Raw genomic sequence first — 17,413 nt, forward strand, 5'->3', positions numbered from 1 at the left:
AAGTTATCCAAACCAATGCAGAGAAGCTTATCCAAAGTGGTCCCTAAGGCAAGGGACTCAGGGGAAGCAAGGAATGGGGTTGTGAGGGGTCAGAGAACAAAGTTTCTTCAAATGAATGAGGGAAGGGTAGTGTTCCTATAAATACCAGGGATGGGGTGAAAACAACCAGCCTAAACTACTTATTATCTAGGTAGCTAAGGTACATTTAAAGACCTACACTAAAATGAACTTTTAAACCTATATAAACTTAAAAAATGTTTTTAAAGTTTTATTTATTTTTGATAAAGAGAGAGAGAGAGAGTGAGTGAGCATATGAGCAGAGGAGGGGCAGAGAGAGGGGGAGAGAAAGAGAATCCCAAGCAGGCCCTGCACTGTCAGTGCTGAGTCCGATGCGGGGCTCAATCTCATGAACAGAGAGATCGTGACTTGAGCCAAAATCAGGAGTCAGACACTTAACTGACTAAACTATCCAGGCATCCCATTACACAAATCTATTTAGAAAATAAACATTCGTTGGGTAACTGGTGAAAATACTCCCAAGTCTTTAAGCAATGTATGTACATGACATTGTCTGACATAAATAAAAACACATTTTAAAAAGAATGGCTGGTGTTTTAAAGCAAAAGAGTTTTTAGTCCTTACAAAGAATTTTTGACATTATAATTAAAGAGAGACTTCACAGGAAAAAAATTTAAGGCTATCCAAGGAGGGATGCACTGTGTCCAATTGTTTGGGGAATTGACAACAGTATGGAAAGATATTATTTTCCTTCCCTGTTATCTGTGGTATGTATTTTCAGGCAAAAGTCTTTACAAAGGCTATTTTTTTTTCTTACAAAGGAAAGGGAACAGACTCTTCCACCTTAGATATGCCACTTCGGCATATTGATTATCTTGAATTAAAGGTACTTGAGAAACAGCAAATACTAGATGGACGATCTGACCATCCTTTATCCCACTGAAAGCAGGAAATAAATCTCCCCTGTGAAAAGTAGCCTCCTTCTATCAGGAGTGTAGAAGGTATCCCTATCACCAGAAGTAGGGAATTTAGGGCTGGAAAAATCTATGTAAACAGCCCCTGTTACTTCTTCACTAATTCACTACCCCAATCCCACATCCCTTTGTCTTACCAATTCTTCACAAATTTAGAAAAGGTTCCTGCTTTGGTCACTTCTTTGAATCTCATACTTTTATGGGGCTCCAGAAATTAAATTTGTTTTTCTCCTGTTGATCTGTCTTATGTCAATCTAATTATTAGGCCAGCCAAAGAACCTAGAAATGAGGAAGGGAAAATTTTCCACCTCTTCAGAGATAACCTGGAACACTCACATCAGCGTTTTCTAGGGAAATCATTGCAATTCCCTCAAATCCATAGAGCAGGTGGTGTATTTGCATAGGGATGGTAAGAAGGAATTAGAGGAAGGGAAAGGGGGAATGCTTCCCCACCTAATTCCTTCAGTATCAAACTTTGGCTTCATACATGGACAGAATTCCTAAGGAGGCCTGAGCTTCCCTCTTTGATACCAAATTCAGGCAACTTGAAATCCTTACCAATGCTCTGAGGAAAAGGAAAATCTATGGTGGCACTGGTGTCCCCTGGGCCTCCATCCTGATGGCCACAGACAAGAGCAACCCTCCCCTGATGACTGGTCTGTTGGAGGCCTTATACACCTACGAACACCCTGGAGTGATTTGGGGTGGCATATTGGAAAACGAGAGGCATTCAGTATTAGTTGAGGAGCAAATACCACTAATTACAATTATTTCATTACCAGTTGGGGAGCAATAGGTGGGAAGACTATAGGGTGACCAACTCATCCTGGTTTGCCTGGGACGGTCCCAGTTTCAGAATGGAAAGTCCCAGGCCGCAGAACTCCCTGAATATGGGGCAAACTGGATGGCTGGTCACCCTAGAAGACCAGGAAATTTAGGTTCTTATTTGCAGTGGACAAAAACATCCTCAAAGTTAATATCAAGAAGGCACAAAACACATAAATGTTAACACAAAGAAATTTATATTACTAAAACCTGGAGGGGCCACATTGCTGTTGCTTTCCCTTAGTAAATGAAAAGAGAAGCACAATGACTCCCACCCCCGAGTCCTCATCCTAGATCACTGTTCAGCTGGGGGGCGCTGTGCCAAGGACAGTCATGCGGGACCCTGGCCCAGCCTGGAGCCCGAAGCCCAGGGCTACTTCCCCAGCACTGGCCTGGGGGCTTCGACAGGCTCTCTTTCCACCTAGCTCCTTGGGCCCTGCTTTTTGCTTATTTTTATAGCTGTGTTAAATGGAGAGTGGGGGATAATGGGTGGGTGTAGATAGGAGGAAACTGAATACTATTGGCCACGACAATGAAAGATGAACATACAAATAGTCTGTTTCAAGAATGCTAATTTTGGGGGTGTGTGGGTGGGTCAGTCGGTTAAGCATCTGACTCTTGATTTCACTCAGGTTATGATCTCATGGTCGTGAGATCCAGTTCTGTGTTGGGCTCCATCCTGAGCGAGCGTGGAGCCTGCTTGGGATTCTCTGTCTTCCTCTCTCTCTATCCCTCTCCTGCTCTCTCTTTCAGAATAAATAAATAAACATTACCTAAAAAAAAAAAGAATGCTAATTTTTAATGATCCATAATTTTTTCTTGCAGTTTGAATTTGAATGACTTTGATGGAATGGAGGGGTGGGGGAGATGAAGAGATTTTTCTCAAAAATTCCCTACTCTCCTATAGCTAGATTTCCCTTGGCTTCTTTTTAAATACTTCAAATGCATAATTTTAGGGTTAATATGTTCCCAGATTGCATTTACTGGTGTGTGTGTGTGTGTGTGTGTACATCCAGTTACACTTGCTGGCATTTCAAAATTTTCTATAAACTAACTTCTCAATATTTAAAATCAGAATTTTAGAAAAGTTTCTTTGGTTAATAACTCAAATATTTATTTTGCTTTAAGATCACACTAAATTAAATGAGGACCAAAACTGTAAATCAGTACTTCTGCCAGAAATTCCCTTTTTTCTGACCAACCCGTACACTATTTCTGGGTCCCAACAAACACTTAAGCCATAAGGAGAAATCACATGGAAGCAAATTCTAATTTGGTTACCGTTATATATAAATAGACGATAACGAATCTTTTACCACAGTTTCCAGATTGTCAGTCCTCCGAATTTGCTGAAGTAAAACATTATGATAATTTTTTTAAAAAAAGCTATGAAGTAATAAGATACTAGAAGGTTGTGATAACAACTCTATAATCCTCTTAATACCAAAGAACAAAGAGTTTAACAAAAGCAGAACACTAAATTCTGCTCAATATTTTGAAACTCACTTCAAGACGCTCAATGTATTCAGTTAAGTGTGGGGGTTTAAATACACACGAAATGTAGAAATCTATTGCAGAGAAGTAATAAGGAACATGTAGTATTTTACACGCAGGTACTTCATTACACAGAATGAATGGCTAAAATCAAATCTTTTACCTCAAGCACACATGCAGATTTTTATTTTCAAAGGGATCTGTGGTGGGCAGGGGTAGGGTGGCTCCTAAAATCCCCATACATCTGGGTAAATCCCAACACAGTTTGTACCGAATATATCCAGCAGCAGCTCCACGGAATACAGGTGTGGCCCACAGGACAGCAGGTTACGGCCCTGTTAGGAGCTGCCCCGTCACCTGGGCCAAGCCCTTCAGTGGGAGAATAATCCAGGTAGTGAAGAGTGGGGGGTGGAGGGGGGTGCAAAGCAGGTGAGGAAAGCTCCTGACCAATCCCAGCAGAGATTTCCAGCACAACTCCAAGTGTGCCCTCATGCCCTCAGTGTGAGCCTGCGACACCAGGTTTCAAGTTCCACCCCGACATCTGCCAGCTATGTGATGGACCCGAGGAAGATGTGTTATTTGTCTTCCCAGGCCATTCCTCTGCTGTAAAGTGGCCCATCCACTCTCCCAGCAGTTCCGTTACAATTACATTAAGCACAAAAAAGTATTTTGAAAATGAGACAGTTCTCGGTGAAGACAGGAAGACTGCGTCTGACCCTTTGCTGAAGACGAGTTCTTAGCTTCTGACCTTCAGACCCCCAAACCAGGTGTCTGTTCAATATTTAAATATTCAACACCTACATATTCCACATTTACCCTTTACAGTGTAGTCATATAGAGGAAACAGAAAGTATCACCAAAGATCACACCATGATTACGAAGTCTTTGCCCACCTGGGACTCTGCATCTTTCCTAAGAGAGAAAGACCTGTCGGACCTACAGAGTCATTTCAAGCATCTGGCAGCGTTTAGCACCATATACTTTCTACAGCAATAAGACCATTCAAGGGCAGCCTACTTTAGGGAATGAGCCAACGTATGAAAGGCTCCTTGTCCTGACACAAGTACAGAGGCCACGGACAGACACTACTTACACACTCAGTGTGTACCGGATGTGCAGCGAACAGCAGAGCGGCCAACAGGGAGGATCTGGGGGCCAGGTTCAACCGCCGGCCTCTACTGCTGTACTGTAGGCCGCCAAACAGCACGGAGAAGACGTCCACCATGAGGACAGAGATGCCGCCGTGCAGGAGGATGTTGACCACGTGGAAACTCATGGGGTAGAAGCCTCCGGACAAATAGTAGTTAATCCTGTAGTGAGCAAAAGGGGTTCATACCAGGTGCGCAGAAGTGTGCAAAATAAAATGCAAAGCATCTGAAGGAAGAAGGCTGGTGAGTGACAGTGTTAAAGGGAGGAGATGTAGAAATGGCAAGAACATAACTAACTACTGGGGGAAAAAGAGCAGATAAGAGCATGTCAGACAAGTGTGGCAGAAAACACGTGGAGAGGAAAAGCAGAAGGAAAGCTAGACAATTTCTTAAGCCCTAAAAAGGCAAGATTGCCTCCCAAGATGATATGACACAGCACACCTTACTCTTGGCTACCCCACAGGGACCTGGATTGAAGACCGTCACATAACTTGCTTATCCAAAAAACAAAAAGTACTCCTTGGTAGTTCGTCCACCAGCTTTCTGTCCAACAAAACACATTCTCATCCGTCCAACAAAACACATTTCTGACTGCTTTTCAGTTACCAGCAGTTCTAATTCATCATTTCTGTGCTTCTGAGAGATCTGTACATAAGTACTGAATGCACCTAAAACAGCTATGAATGGGAACTTTGGGGAGGTGAACACATCTATTCAATGCAGATGGGGAGGTGGGGGAGGGTGCTTTTAGCTTTATTTTGTATTTGCATATTGACTTGGTAACAGCAGGAAGATTTTTACCTTGTTATTATCATTTTTACAGTGGAAAAAACCCCACAATTTCCTTAGACGCCACGTGTTGCCTTGACTCACATGGTTTCTCCAGTGGTAACCAGCAAAGGTCCAATCTCCAACAAACGTGCAAAATGTGGAACGTTTCGCTAATTTGCACATCACCCTCGCACAGGGGCCACGTTCATCTTCCCTGCATCCTTCCACTTTTAGGATCTGTCCTGGACGAGCGAGCCCCGGAGTCGTGGTTCCTCAGGCTCGTTCTCCCCACGTTGCTGGGACCTACCCCTAACAGCTGGAATTAGCATGTACTCCTCAGAGACCCATATGAGTGAGTGGTCTGTTCTTCCCCAGGATCCACCGGCTCCACTCGCCCACACCGGGAGCCTTGTCACACAGAACCTGGCACAGCATCCTACGCAGCCCACACTGTCATACCTCACCTGAAAGTCAGGATGGTCAGAGGGCGGTAGGACTTGTGGCTGGTGTTGCTGCTCAGCCTACTGCCCCAGAAGTCATGATGCCACAGGTCCCCAAGGGGCGTTTCTGCTCGGAGGTCCTGCAGGGACACAGTAGAGGGCATTCAGGACAAAGGTGTCTCTCCTCTCTCACCCCGTGTTTAAGCCCTCACCAGGAGCTCTTGCTTAGAGCTGCTCATTCCCCTTTGGTCCATCTCTCCCATTAGCCCTGAGCCAAGCCACTGCCACCTCTCACCGAGGATACGGTCAGGCCTCCCTCCACGTTCTCCCAGCTAATCTCTCCAACCTGCAAATTGGGTCACCCACCCCACCTTGCTTAAAACACCCAGATGGCTCCCCCCGCCCCCAGGACAAAGCTGACGTCCTGATGTGGGTACCACAGCCCAGGGTGCTCTGGCTCCCGCCAAGCTCTGCCTGCTCATCTCGTGGACTCTGACCTTTGTCCAGTCCCCACACAGCACCTGCTGCCACCCTTCCCCAAGGATTTGCACACGTAGGTGTCCACCAGACAGTTACCCCTCAGCTCCTCACAGCCCAGCATCTCCTGCCGTTCACGTTCGGCCAGCAGGCTATGACCTTCCTCAGCTGATGCAATTCTCCTTCCATGGGCCTCAGGGCATCTCACACCTGTCCTCACAGTGCCTGGCACCCTGGCGGTTTATCATCTCTAACTACCATCTGTCTGCCCCGCTGGACTGGGGGTGAGGCCCCGGGGCCACATCGTGTGGGTGGGGAGTATACAGAAAGTGCTTAATCCATGTTGAATAAACTAATGCCTCTTTCATACTCAATACAGAAGGCAATTTTCCTAAAACATCTCAGTTAAAATTTGACTGGATAAGCATATATTGTCTATTTTTGAATCCTAGCTAAACAGGAAGAAAAATGAAAGAAAAAACAACTTCCATCTAATTTTTAAAGATAAAAATCACTAATTATTAAAAAACGACATCTATTTTACTATTAAGGTAATTTAATTTGGTCCTGTGCTACAGATGCTTAGAAATGCATATTTAAAAAATATACATTCATTTATTTTGGGGAGCACACAAGCAGGGAAGGGGCAGAGTGAGGAAGACAGAGGATCCAGAGCGGGCTCTGCACTGACAGGTTGACAGCAGCAAGCCCGACGTGGGGCTTGAACTCATGAACTGTGAGATCACGACCTGAGCCCAAATCAGACACTCAACCAACTGAGCCACCCAGGTGCCCTGAAAAATGCATCTTTTTAAAAAACATTTAAATGTAGAACTAGATTGTTTAAACCGTGTCTGACAAGAAGAGAGACAGACAAGGCATTGCAGAATAAGCAATAAAAGCAAATACTAACTTTCTCTTCAAAGCATAACAAACAGGAATATTTTAGGGACTAGAAATTATGACATGCTAAGCACCACTAAGTGTATCAGTCCAGACTCTTCCCTGCAGTGACCAGATTAGCACTGATTAACATAAACAAAAAAGAATGCTTTAAAGGAGACTGCAAGGCTCACGGACAACCAGGGGGGCTCCCAGGTTTGGGGCTCTGCAGCCAGAAGCACGCCCACAAATCACACCGCTAGACACTTTGTGGGGGAGAGGGGGCTGCCTGGCTGCCTCCAGACCTCGGCCTCTTGTGTGATTAGCTCCTGACTCCAGTAGGTGGGTGCACCTGAGAAGAGACCCTCTGCCCACGTCTGCATCCAACCTGGACAGTCCCTGCAGCTTCTAACAACCAAGGTGGGGAAAGCCTCAAGCAGAAATGTGTCAAATCATGGCTGGGACAAAGAAGCAAGCAGTGTCCATGGCACACGGGGACTTCAGTAAGTACTCACTACTTAAGTGCTTACTGATCAAAGGGAAAGGGCTTGAAGATGTGCGACAGAGGCAAAGTTGGTCACCTGATATCCACTTTGTGGGTGAGTTTCACTTCATTGGGTATTGGCTTCAGAGACCTTGAGCATACTGACCCCTCTTCTAACAGTCAGTCCGGTATTTCATGAAGGTCTTGCAAACTACCCACAAGTCTGGTTTACTCAGTGACAAAACTGGAAGCCCATCTTCTTCTGCACTGTCCCAGAAGTACCTGCTCACTTGTGAAGGAGCTGGGCGGAGGATCTTTCCCTCCATTTGAGCAGAAAATGAACACCAACAAAGCTCTAAATATTTGATTAGGTGTAGCCTACACACAGCAGGGCGCGCTGCAGGAAGAAAGGTCCATTTCTCTTCACAATGATTTATGGAAAAGACGTGTGTCTGAAATTCCTGCTAACTCCACTGTCTCAAAGAAAACCATCATCTCAATGAAAAAAGGCAACTCAACACTACAAGGAAGCATCTGGAAAACAGTCTTTAACACCAATAAAACCCAGGAACAGCCTGTTTCACATTACTGTGGGCACAGCGCCAATGAACAGAGCGGAGCCTTTCATTAAACAGGAAAGGAAAAAAGGAGGGCTAGCAAGTTAACAAAGGAGCACAGTGTGATGTTCTAGAAAACACTGCCAAGACAATGTGCAGCAGGGCCACAAAATGGCTTCATCGGCCTTACCCCACACGGAGGGAAGAATTATAACCGCGTCCCAGGCCATCCCGCATACAACAGGGCTTGCGCTTTCCCCTGCCTTGTTCATCAAAGTTCTTCCACGTAAGGTTTTTTTCTTTTTAATTTTTAAATGTTATTTACTTTTTAATTTTTTAATGTTTATTTATTTTTGAGACAGAGAGTGCGCGTGAGCAAGAGCGGGGGAGGGGCACAGAGAAGGAGACAGAGGATCCAAAGTGGGCTCTGCACTGACAGCAGAAAGCCCGATGTGGGGCTCGAACTCACGAACCATGAGATCATGACCTGAGCTGAAGTCAGACATTTAACTGACAAGTCACCAAGGTGTCCCCTTCGAGATAATGATCTAAGCGAACACTTTATGTATCTTCCACTTTATAAAAGTGGAAGAGTGAAGAAACTCTTAATGAAATGAAGAACGGGCTTTAAAAACTAAGTCATGTTCTCCTTTCCTTGTTAGCAAAGCAATCCTGCAGCTATAAAACCACCCATGTGATGTAGTTGCTAGGAGCTACTACTTTTTTCTTTTAAGCGTGGTTTAAAAAGAAACAAACATCTACAGTAACTGCTGGGTGAACTTGAGGAAACTTATAAGTGAAGAACCTGAATTAAAAACAAACATCGGGGCACCAGGGTGGCTCAGTGGGTCTGGCATCTGACTCTTGATTTCGGCTCAGGTCATGATCTCACGGTTTGTGAGCTCAAGCTCCACGTTGGGCTCTGTGCTGACAGGGCAGAGCCTGCTTGGGGTTCTTTGCCCCCCCCCCCCCGCCCCTCCCCCACTCATGCTTGCTCTTGTACATGCTCTCTCTCTCTCTCTCTCAAAATAAATAAAATTAAAAAAAAACTAAACACCAAGGTTGGTTGATAGTCTGCATCATAAAATAGAGAAAATCAGTACATACAAGATGTTACAAATAAAATACTTACAAAAGTCACCCCCCCTTCCAACCTCACTGTCACCATCACACATACATGTTGGTCACAGAGAATTTTTCTCAACATTTTCAATATGAAAATGAGGTTTTGCTCATTTGGGAGAATCCATGACTTCAAAATTTCAACAACAGTGTTACCGAGTTGCTACAACTGCACCGCCTGGAGAGAAATAGATTAGGCTATTCCTTTGGGCTGTCTTCACTGGTGCAGACACACACGCACGAAATAACTGCTGAGTAACTGAGAGGTCACAAATCTGTGCCATTTCCGCATTTCTTCTCCTGGGCTCTCCCTGCCTCCAAGGCTCTTGTCTGATTTTCTTTTAGTTCCCTTGAATCTTTTTCTTTCCTTTCTCCAAACCTACTTCTTTCTCCCTCTCTCTAGCTAGTGAAAGACAGGCATTTTCCCTGCACTGATATAGCACCCACTGGAGAGCAAAATTGGCTGGGATTTTGCAAACTCAGCAAATTTGAGTCTCCAAACACGAAATGGGCAGAAACTGCAGCTTCCACCGACAGCACACTCCTCATTCTCCAGCGCCTGCCAGCAGGCTGTCCTGATGCTATCAGTAAAGGACAAAGAAGAAGCCAACTCCCTGCCTGCTGTTGCGAACGGACGCAGACGGACGCACCTCTTGGCAGGTGATCAGACTCGTCCATCACTGCAGCAAGTGCATGTTGGGGTGGGGGGAGGGGGAAAACAGCTGTGGCCTAGGATTCTAGAAATCTGTCATAAAACCTGAAATACTTAGTCTGCAATGCCCTCCTTGCCTTGTAAACTGAGAGTAATGGTCTCTCTGATGTGTGTGTAGACTGGGGCCTCGGATGGGGTATGTGGTGAGGGTAAAGCCTGAGGTCAGGCAGGGGCTGGAGACCGTAAACAATAAACAATAACAATAAAAGAGGCCCTAAATCACAAAGATGCTACCTAAAAGAGACGGGAAATCTACAACACAATTGGGGCCCAGGCAAATGCTTAACCAAGGTCGAATAGAGAATTATCCAACACGAACTTAGATTACTAATGAGAAACAGGCAAATGATTAACACAAGTTTACCAAAAAGGGGTTACCATACAAACCTTATTGTTAATGATAGCTTCAGAGTCATCAAAGACAAAATCTCCATCGTAGCTGCGTGCGAAACATACAAGGGAAACAAATCCCACTACTAACTTAGCCCAGAAAGGGGCAAGCACAGAAGAGGGGATGATGTGACCCAAATCAGCGTCCAACTCGGCCATTTTGAAAACTGCTGGCTGCCAGCCTCTTGCTCTAGCATCATGCTGGTTAGAAATCTATGAGAAAAATGACACAACACAAATATCCATCAACACACAGTTAGGAAAGTTTCTGCAGTGAGTAGGAACTAGACAGTCACCTACACTGTGAGTGCATAGGATCTGGTCATTACAAACTAAGATATGGTTTTCAGAGTCTACTGGGCAGAAGGGTCACTGGGACAGATGTAAATTCTCCTGGGCCTAACTGCAACCACCGAAACACAAGCCCTTGGGTTTCTGATACTGGATTATCTTGAGACATGCTGACTTAAGGAAATACTATACCTATCAACCCCATAAGGCAAATTGTTTTTATAGTCCTTGAACCAGTTACACCAAAGTTAAAAAAAAAAAAAAAGTTACCAGGGTGCCTGAGTGGCTCAGTTCGTTAAGCATCCGACTTTGGCTCAGGTCATGATCTTGCGGTTCATGGGATCAAGCCCCGCATTGGGCTCTGTGCTAACAGCTCAGAGCCTGGAACCTGCTTTGGATTCTGTATTTCCCTCTCTCTCTGTCCCTCCCCAACTCACACACTGTCTCTCTCTCTCTCTCTCTCTCTCTTTTAAAAAATAAAACATTAAAAAAAATTTTTTTTGAAGTTACCATGTTGCTTCATCCAATCCAGAGAAATCAGTAAATATTCCTTGTTAAGTCTTAGCACATGGTACGTGCATGTGTGGTAGGGTATAAAACATGGTCCTGATTCTGAGAGAGCTTAGAGTCTCTCTAGAACTCAGTCACTCATGCCAGTTAGCAGAAAATCTGGCAGAGAAGAGTTTTAACACAGATGATCAGGCAGGACACATGATCGATGGCCAGCTGAGGGGTTCACACACAGACGGACGAAGGAGAGAACACTGTAGACTGACCAGTCTAGGACAATATCTTAGTCCAGAAAGAGCTGAGCCAAATCCTAAAGGAGAAGAGGGGGAAGCTATCCCAGGTAAGAATATGACCTTCAACGTTGGTGAAAGAGTCAAGTTAAAAATACCCTCTTATTTTTTAACTTCTCTTTCAAACAGGAAAAATGTTAAAGCCAGAACAGTTGGTCTCTCTGCCTTGCCATTTATTAGTTCTATGGCCTTGTCCTTTCAGAGTCTACTTCCTGTGACACTCAGCAAGGCGTAAGAGCTTTCCAGTGGTGACAGCTGCCTGAGAACCCCCTGCCTTGGAATTTGCCCAAATACAAAACTACCCTGCGAATCACATTTTATCTGTCTCTATCTCCACTATACCTCCAACAGGTGCTTTCTTTGGATTGACCAGAATCATGTTTGGCTCAAAGTGTTCAGGTTCCAATCCTGGGTAACTATGGACAAGCTACTTAACCTCTCTGGCCTCAGTTTCCTTGCCTCTAAACTGGGGATAACTGTTGTACCTAACGTGGTTGTCATTCCACAGGATAGCCACCTGAGGCTCTGAGAACTGCTGTCTGGCTTTAATGACTGCTGAGGGGAGGTTAACTATGATTACAAGCACTTTCTTTAAGAAGGGTAAAAGCACGGACACAGAATTATTTTTTAAATCCTAATATTAGTATTAATTTTTAAATACAAATATTTTGTTTATTATCTACATTAGTAAGGGCCCTGGCTCCCAGTCCTTTTGGGCGAAGGTGGAGGAGAATCCCAAACCCCTTGATTGTGAAGGCAGTTTAGGTGTATTTGTCTCTAGGCCTCCAAGGGACTACCCCAGACTATGGAATCAATGAGAAGTCAGCCAAATGAGAAGTCAGGCCATCTGAGATCACAGGCATCTTTTCTCTGGCTTTTATCTGAGTGAATGTGGAAAAAGATCCAACAGTCAATGGGACACATCATCCTATGATAACACTGTCCCTTTCCGGGTGCTGAAAAGAGGTCCAGATTTACAACCCAGAGAGGAAAGACTTTGTATCTCTCACTGCTGGTCCCTCAAGCTTCTCCACTTAATGTAATTCACTCTTAGCAAGTGCTGGTGGGAAATATCCCAGCTCCTATCTGCTGCCTTTGTCTTTTCCAATGAAAGGGTAAACCATTGGTTCAACCCAAATTATAGCTGCAAACACCATATAGGTCACCATGCAGGCCAACTGTTGTGTCTACATTTCAGCTAAAGAAACTGCTGCTAAAGAGGCACCAAGGGGGCTCAGTTGGTTAAGCGTCCAGCTCTTTGTTTTGGCTCAGGTCATGATCTCACGGTTCATGGGTCCAAGCCCTGCACTGGGCACTGCGCTGACGGTGTGGAGCTTGCTTGGGATTCTCTCTCTGTCCCTCTCTTTCTGCCCCTCCCCTGCTCTGTCTCTCTCTCAAAAATAAATAAATAAAAACTTCAAAAATTTTTTTAAAATAAGAAATTGCTACTAAAAAAGCAAAGCAAAACAAAAACGATGTGAAAAAGAAATCATAAAGACCATGTAGTTAGAAAGATGGCATGACTTCACATGAAGGGAATAAAAGTGTTCTTGGATTTGGAAAATTAATGTGGAGGAAAATGCGACAGTTTTAAATGCACAACAGAGCTGGTCTTGATGTTACCTGCTATGGGCCCAAAGATCTGAATATTATTTCACAAAAGGTTGTCGTGAGGTTCCAATTCTTATAGGAAGAACACGGAAGCAAGACACATAATCTGTGCTCCTACATGAGCTGTCCTGCCCCATTTTTCATTTCAGATTATTTGGAATACAATGAATCTTTTTGGTACTCAGGCAATAGCAGAGATATATGGAAGGCAGACCATGGACTCAAACATCTGCAGCGCCCTGGTGGGCCAGGCCAGGACTCCTGAAGCATCACCAGGATGGTTGGGTTAATCTCAGAATGATCTCCCCCTCTTCTACTGCAGGGACATCAGCAAGTCCTACCATTGCAAGACTTCTATTGCGGCTTCCCTCCTGAGTCTCCAAGGTTCCCGCTACTTTGCTGTCCCTGAAAATACTCCCAAATGCCCTTTTTTAATTTAAGGCATTATGGTTAATGTATACAGTGGAATGGTTCAGAAAATACTGCAGATAAGCAAATGCCATAAAATCTACAATGTGTCAGGAACCCATGCAAAGTTCTCAGAGTGCAGCACTGGGGTTAAGAGGGCGGGCTCTCCAGGCAGGTGGTGGTGGACTCACTACCTTTGAGACCTTGAGCTTCTCAGTCTTTCTAAGGCTCAAATCCTCACTGGCACAACAGGGTACCACCGCATAACTTTGGGAGGTTGTCAGAGGATTAAAGGGAAGAATGTATGGAAACAATTACTTCCCATTCTTGTTACCATTTTGGAGAATCTAGTTCCCAGTGCTTCATCCCTGATCTCCTGTCTTGGGAACAGAGATGTTGCTATCAATTCTTTATTCCTGCAGATGGTTTTACCAACCGAGACCAGCAGTAGCCCATCCAACTGTCCCAATGTAACTGACAGAAGGATGTCCTTCCTTGGATGGGCCCAGGGCACTGCCTCCTTGGCCGGTGTCTGAATGTCCTGCATAAATGGCACAGTCTAATACAGTGACCCTGCTCCAACCTCCCTTCCTCCAACAGGAAAGTGGCCTTTGTTCTGATGATCCCAGCCAGGCTTGGTGCTCAAGTTAAAGAAGCCCTCCCTGAGTGAGGTGGTACAGACAGGCTGACCTGCCCCTCCACCTCTTTTTTTGTACATAAGCCATGAAATAGGAAGGTGCACTTTCTGTTTTTCTCTTGCTAGGTCTCCAAGTACACAGTCTCATTTCTCCCCTCCAGGTGTCCTGCCTGGGAGCCCTGGCTCTGGGGTGTGGCTGGATGGTTAAGTTCACCACATGAAGTGCAAAGAAGGGAGTTTCACGGAGGTCTCAGGCTCAGTCCCAGTGGTGCTACAGCCAGTTTTTCAAGTGGTAAAACTGCTGCTCTGATCCCTATCTGACTCCTGTGCTGATTTCACACTGTTCAGAATTAACTGGCCCTAGAAGTAACTGAATTTTGGAATGAAGCAAGGCTCTTTATTCTCAATTTCTCAAAACTTCTAATATGAAGCCTCTATTTTCAGGGGGTTCAAATAAATTCATAAATCATCAATGGTCAAAAAAACAAGGACTCCACCTCCCAAAAGGAATGTCACTGAGCTGTGAACCCTAGGGACCCAGTGACAACTGACATAGCAGCCTCAGACTGCAGGAAATAGGGATGGTGAGACCAATCTAAAGGATTCGCCCTGGGACTATGAGCAGCAGTTACCTACTGCAGAATATTTTTCCACATGCATGGAAGGGCCTGCTGGCCTCTGGCCGACCTTTCTACCTCATCAGTAACAATCCATCCAAACGCAAGCTGCCCTCTGCCAGGCTGCGATGAGACAGTGCTTCTGGAAATCAGACTAAAGAACACGATCATTTGTGACCCAGCATCTGGTGATGTTAGCTGGCTGCTCCTCTCTTGGGGGCTTCAAGTTTTGGGAGCCTGTCATCTCCACCGCCCCCCACAATGCAGCGCTGAAAAAAAATGCTACTCAAAGTATCTTCCTCTTGTGATCACCTTTCTGCTTTTTAATTCAGTAACAGGCGAGAGCCATGCCTGCCTACAGCAAGAAGGACTGTGTGTGGTTCGGCATTCACAGTTACACTGTCCCAGAAAGTTTCCAGCTTGCTAGCTTGTAGCCATTTCCCCCTCTAAATCAGCCGGCACCACTTCACCCCACGTCGATTTGGGGTGTGCCAGGCAAGGTCAGGCCTGCAGGGCGAGGGGACAGAGAAGGGATCCAGTCAGTCGTTACTGTAATTGTTCCTCAAGGAATTCTCCCCTTCCATCTGCTCTCCCAGAGATAACTGTGTGGGATGATTCACAGCGCGCTGGCTAGATCTCTTTTCTAACTCCTCCCTCCTTTTGTGTGTGATTAAAAAAAAAGAAAGAAAGAAACACACACACACACACACACACACACACACACACACACACACCTCACAGTCAAAACATCAACACGACCAGAAGCCCCGCGGAGTTCGCAGGAGGCGAGGCGGCGGCTGCACCACCTGCTCGGCTTCCCTAAACTCCAAGCCCGCGCGGGGAAGTGGCAGCTCGTTGGCCCCGGGCGCCCGGGCCGGTGGCACGCGGTTCTCCCGTCGCTCCGCTCGGCAGCCAGCGCGGAGGAGCTGGCACTCGCGGCGCTGCAGGGGAGCCGCCTTTAACCTAGGGCAGGCGGCCAACAGGCCCGGCTGTGCCCAGCCATCGCCGGCGCCACGGCCAGCTGGCGGCCAGGAGCGGGGCTCCGCGGCCAGGTGGCCACTCCTGGGACGCACCGCAGACGCCTGGTACGCCCCGGGGGCGACGGAGCGCCCCTGCAGTTGGAGCAGGCAGGGGTGGCAGCGGTGACCACCGCCCCGGGCGGAGGGAGCGCAGGAGCCCGGGCGCGGGCAGGAGGAGCGCGTACCCTCCACGCCGCGCCCATTGTCCCGTGTGCAGCTTACACCGGGGCGCTTGGGGCTCGCGTCCCCCGTGACCCTGGCCCCGGTCGCAGCCCAGGTCCTGGAGCCAACTCCCAGCAGCACCACCGCCGGACCCGGGCCGGCCCGTGGGGCTCGGGCCGCGGCGACAGCGAGGACCCCGCGTCCGCTCCGCGCCCAACTATGCTCGTCTCGCAGCACACTCGGCCACTCGGCCCTGCAGGGGCCGCCCCACGCATTACCTGCAAGGAGCCCGAGCGGCGGCCGCATCTCCCTCCCGGGCGCGTAAACTCCGGCCGCTCTCGGCGCCCGCCCGGAGCTGGGCAGGGGGAGGGGCCGCCCGCGCCGCGCCCCCGCCCCCTGCCGCGCCCCCCTTCCTGCGCCGCGCGCCGCCCGCACCGCCCGCAGCTCCCCCACGCGTGCGGGCGCTCACTCTCACACTCCCGCCTCGGCCCGCCCGCTCCTCGCGGCCATTGGCTGCTCCTGTGGTCACTTTCACGCCGCAGCTTGTTCCTCTTCAGCTCATTGGCGGAAGCGCCGGTGACGTCAGGCCAGAAGGCGCTACACGGCGGCGAAAGAGGCGCAGCGACAGAAGGCGTCGGCGGGAGAGCAGGAAGCGGAGTTCCAGGCGCGGAGGCCGGGCGGTGCCGGGGCGGGAAGGGGCGGCCCCAGCCTGGCCCCTGGAGGCGGGCCGCGTGGGCGGGGCCGCCTCCTCCAGTCCGCGGGCGCGGGAGCTTGCTCCCGGTGGGTCTCGCGCTTCTCGCACTGTGGGTGGCGCTCCGCGGTGGGACTGCAGAGTCCTTGCAGGAAAGGGAGCTGGAGGAGAACCGTCAGGGCTCTTCCTGGCAGGGAGGAGTTGTTCCAGATTTGCGTGTCTCCACATTCTGCCTGACTTCTTCCTGTCTGGGAGGAGTTGTTTCCAATTTGTAGGTTCACCAGAACTTCCTTCCAAGGCCCTGCCGCCTATTGTTTTTAACAGACCCTCTTTCTGGACTCAGGTCGTGATTCTTCACCTGGCCAGATGAGACATTCAGTCGTCCATCCATTCACCAGTAGTCACTTTGTTCTCAACTTTTAACTCCCAACCGGATTGCCACTCTGCCCTCCAGTAACTCCCATCTCAGTAGATTAATTTGTCTCTTGCCTCAAGAAAAAGAAACTTTTGGGGCGCTTGGGTGGCTCAGTGGGTTAAGCGACTGACTTCATCTCAGGTCATGATCTCGCAGTATGTGAGTTCAAGCCCTGCGTGGGGCTCTGTGGTGACAGCTCAGAGCCTGGAGCCTACTTCAGATTCTATGTCTCCCCCTCCCCTGCTCACACTCTGTGTCTCTCTGTCTCTCAATAATAAGTAAATGTTAAAAAAAAAAAAAAAAAACTTTTTGCCTTTTTCACCCCCAAACCTACACACATCTTTAAAGCACGGATTCCGCCCTCCCCATTCCTCACTTCCACCTCCACCTCCACCCCCAGTATCAGAGTCCAGCCTGAGATCAATCTCTCCCTCTTGGCTGGCATTTAATCAGTCCCAAGCCTTCCTT

General features: G+C 47.5%; 1 protein-coding gene and 1 pseudogene across 3 annotated transcripts in view; both read right to left on the reverse strand.

Annotated features, from left to right (window-relative positions):
• TMTC4 (transmembrane O-mannosyltransferase targeting cadherins 4) overlaps positions 1-16,465 on the reverse strand; it is a 66,080-nt gene extending 49,615 nt beyond the window's left edge. For 2 of the 3 annotated variants that reach the window (XM_042929977.1, XM_042929957.1), the window contains exons 1-4: positions 16,118-16,189; positions 10,292-10,507; positions 5,695-5,810; positions 4,405-4,621 (exon numbers count right to left, since the gene is read on the reverse strand). In XM_042929977.1, the coding sequence (XP_042785911.1) occupies positions 4,405-4,621; positions 5,695-5,810; positions 10,292-10,453 (495 nt within the window). In that variant the 5' untranslated portion in view covers positions 10,454-10,507; positions 16,118-16,189. Of the gene's footprint in view, positions 1-4,404; positions 4,622-5,694; positions 5,811-10,291; positions 10,508-16,117; positions 16,190-16,308 lie in introns of those variants that run through there. The other variant, XM_042929966.1, reaches the window with a different exon arrangement.
• LOC122202751 lies at positions 5,382-5,478 on the reverse strand (annotated as a pseudogene).
• Positions 16,466-17,413: the final 948 nt, after the last annotated feature.

This window comes from Panthera leo, chromosome A1 (assembly GCF_018350215.1).
Source record: "Panthera leo isolate Ple1 chromosome A1, P.leo_Ple1_pat1.1, whole genome shotgun sequence".
NCBI lineage: Eukaryota > Metazoa > Chordata > Mammalia > Carnivora > Felidae > Panthera > Panthera leo.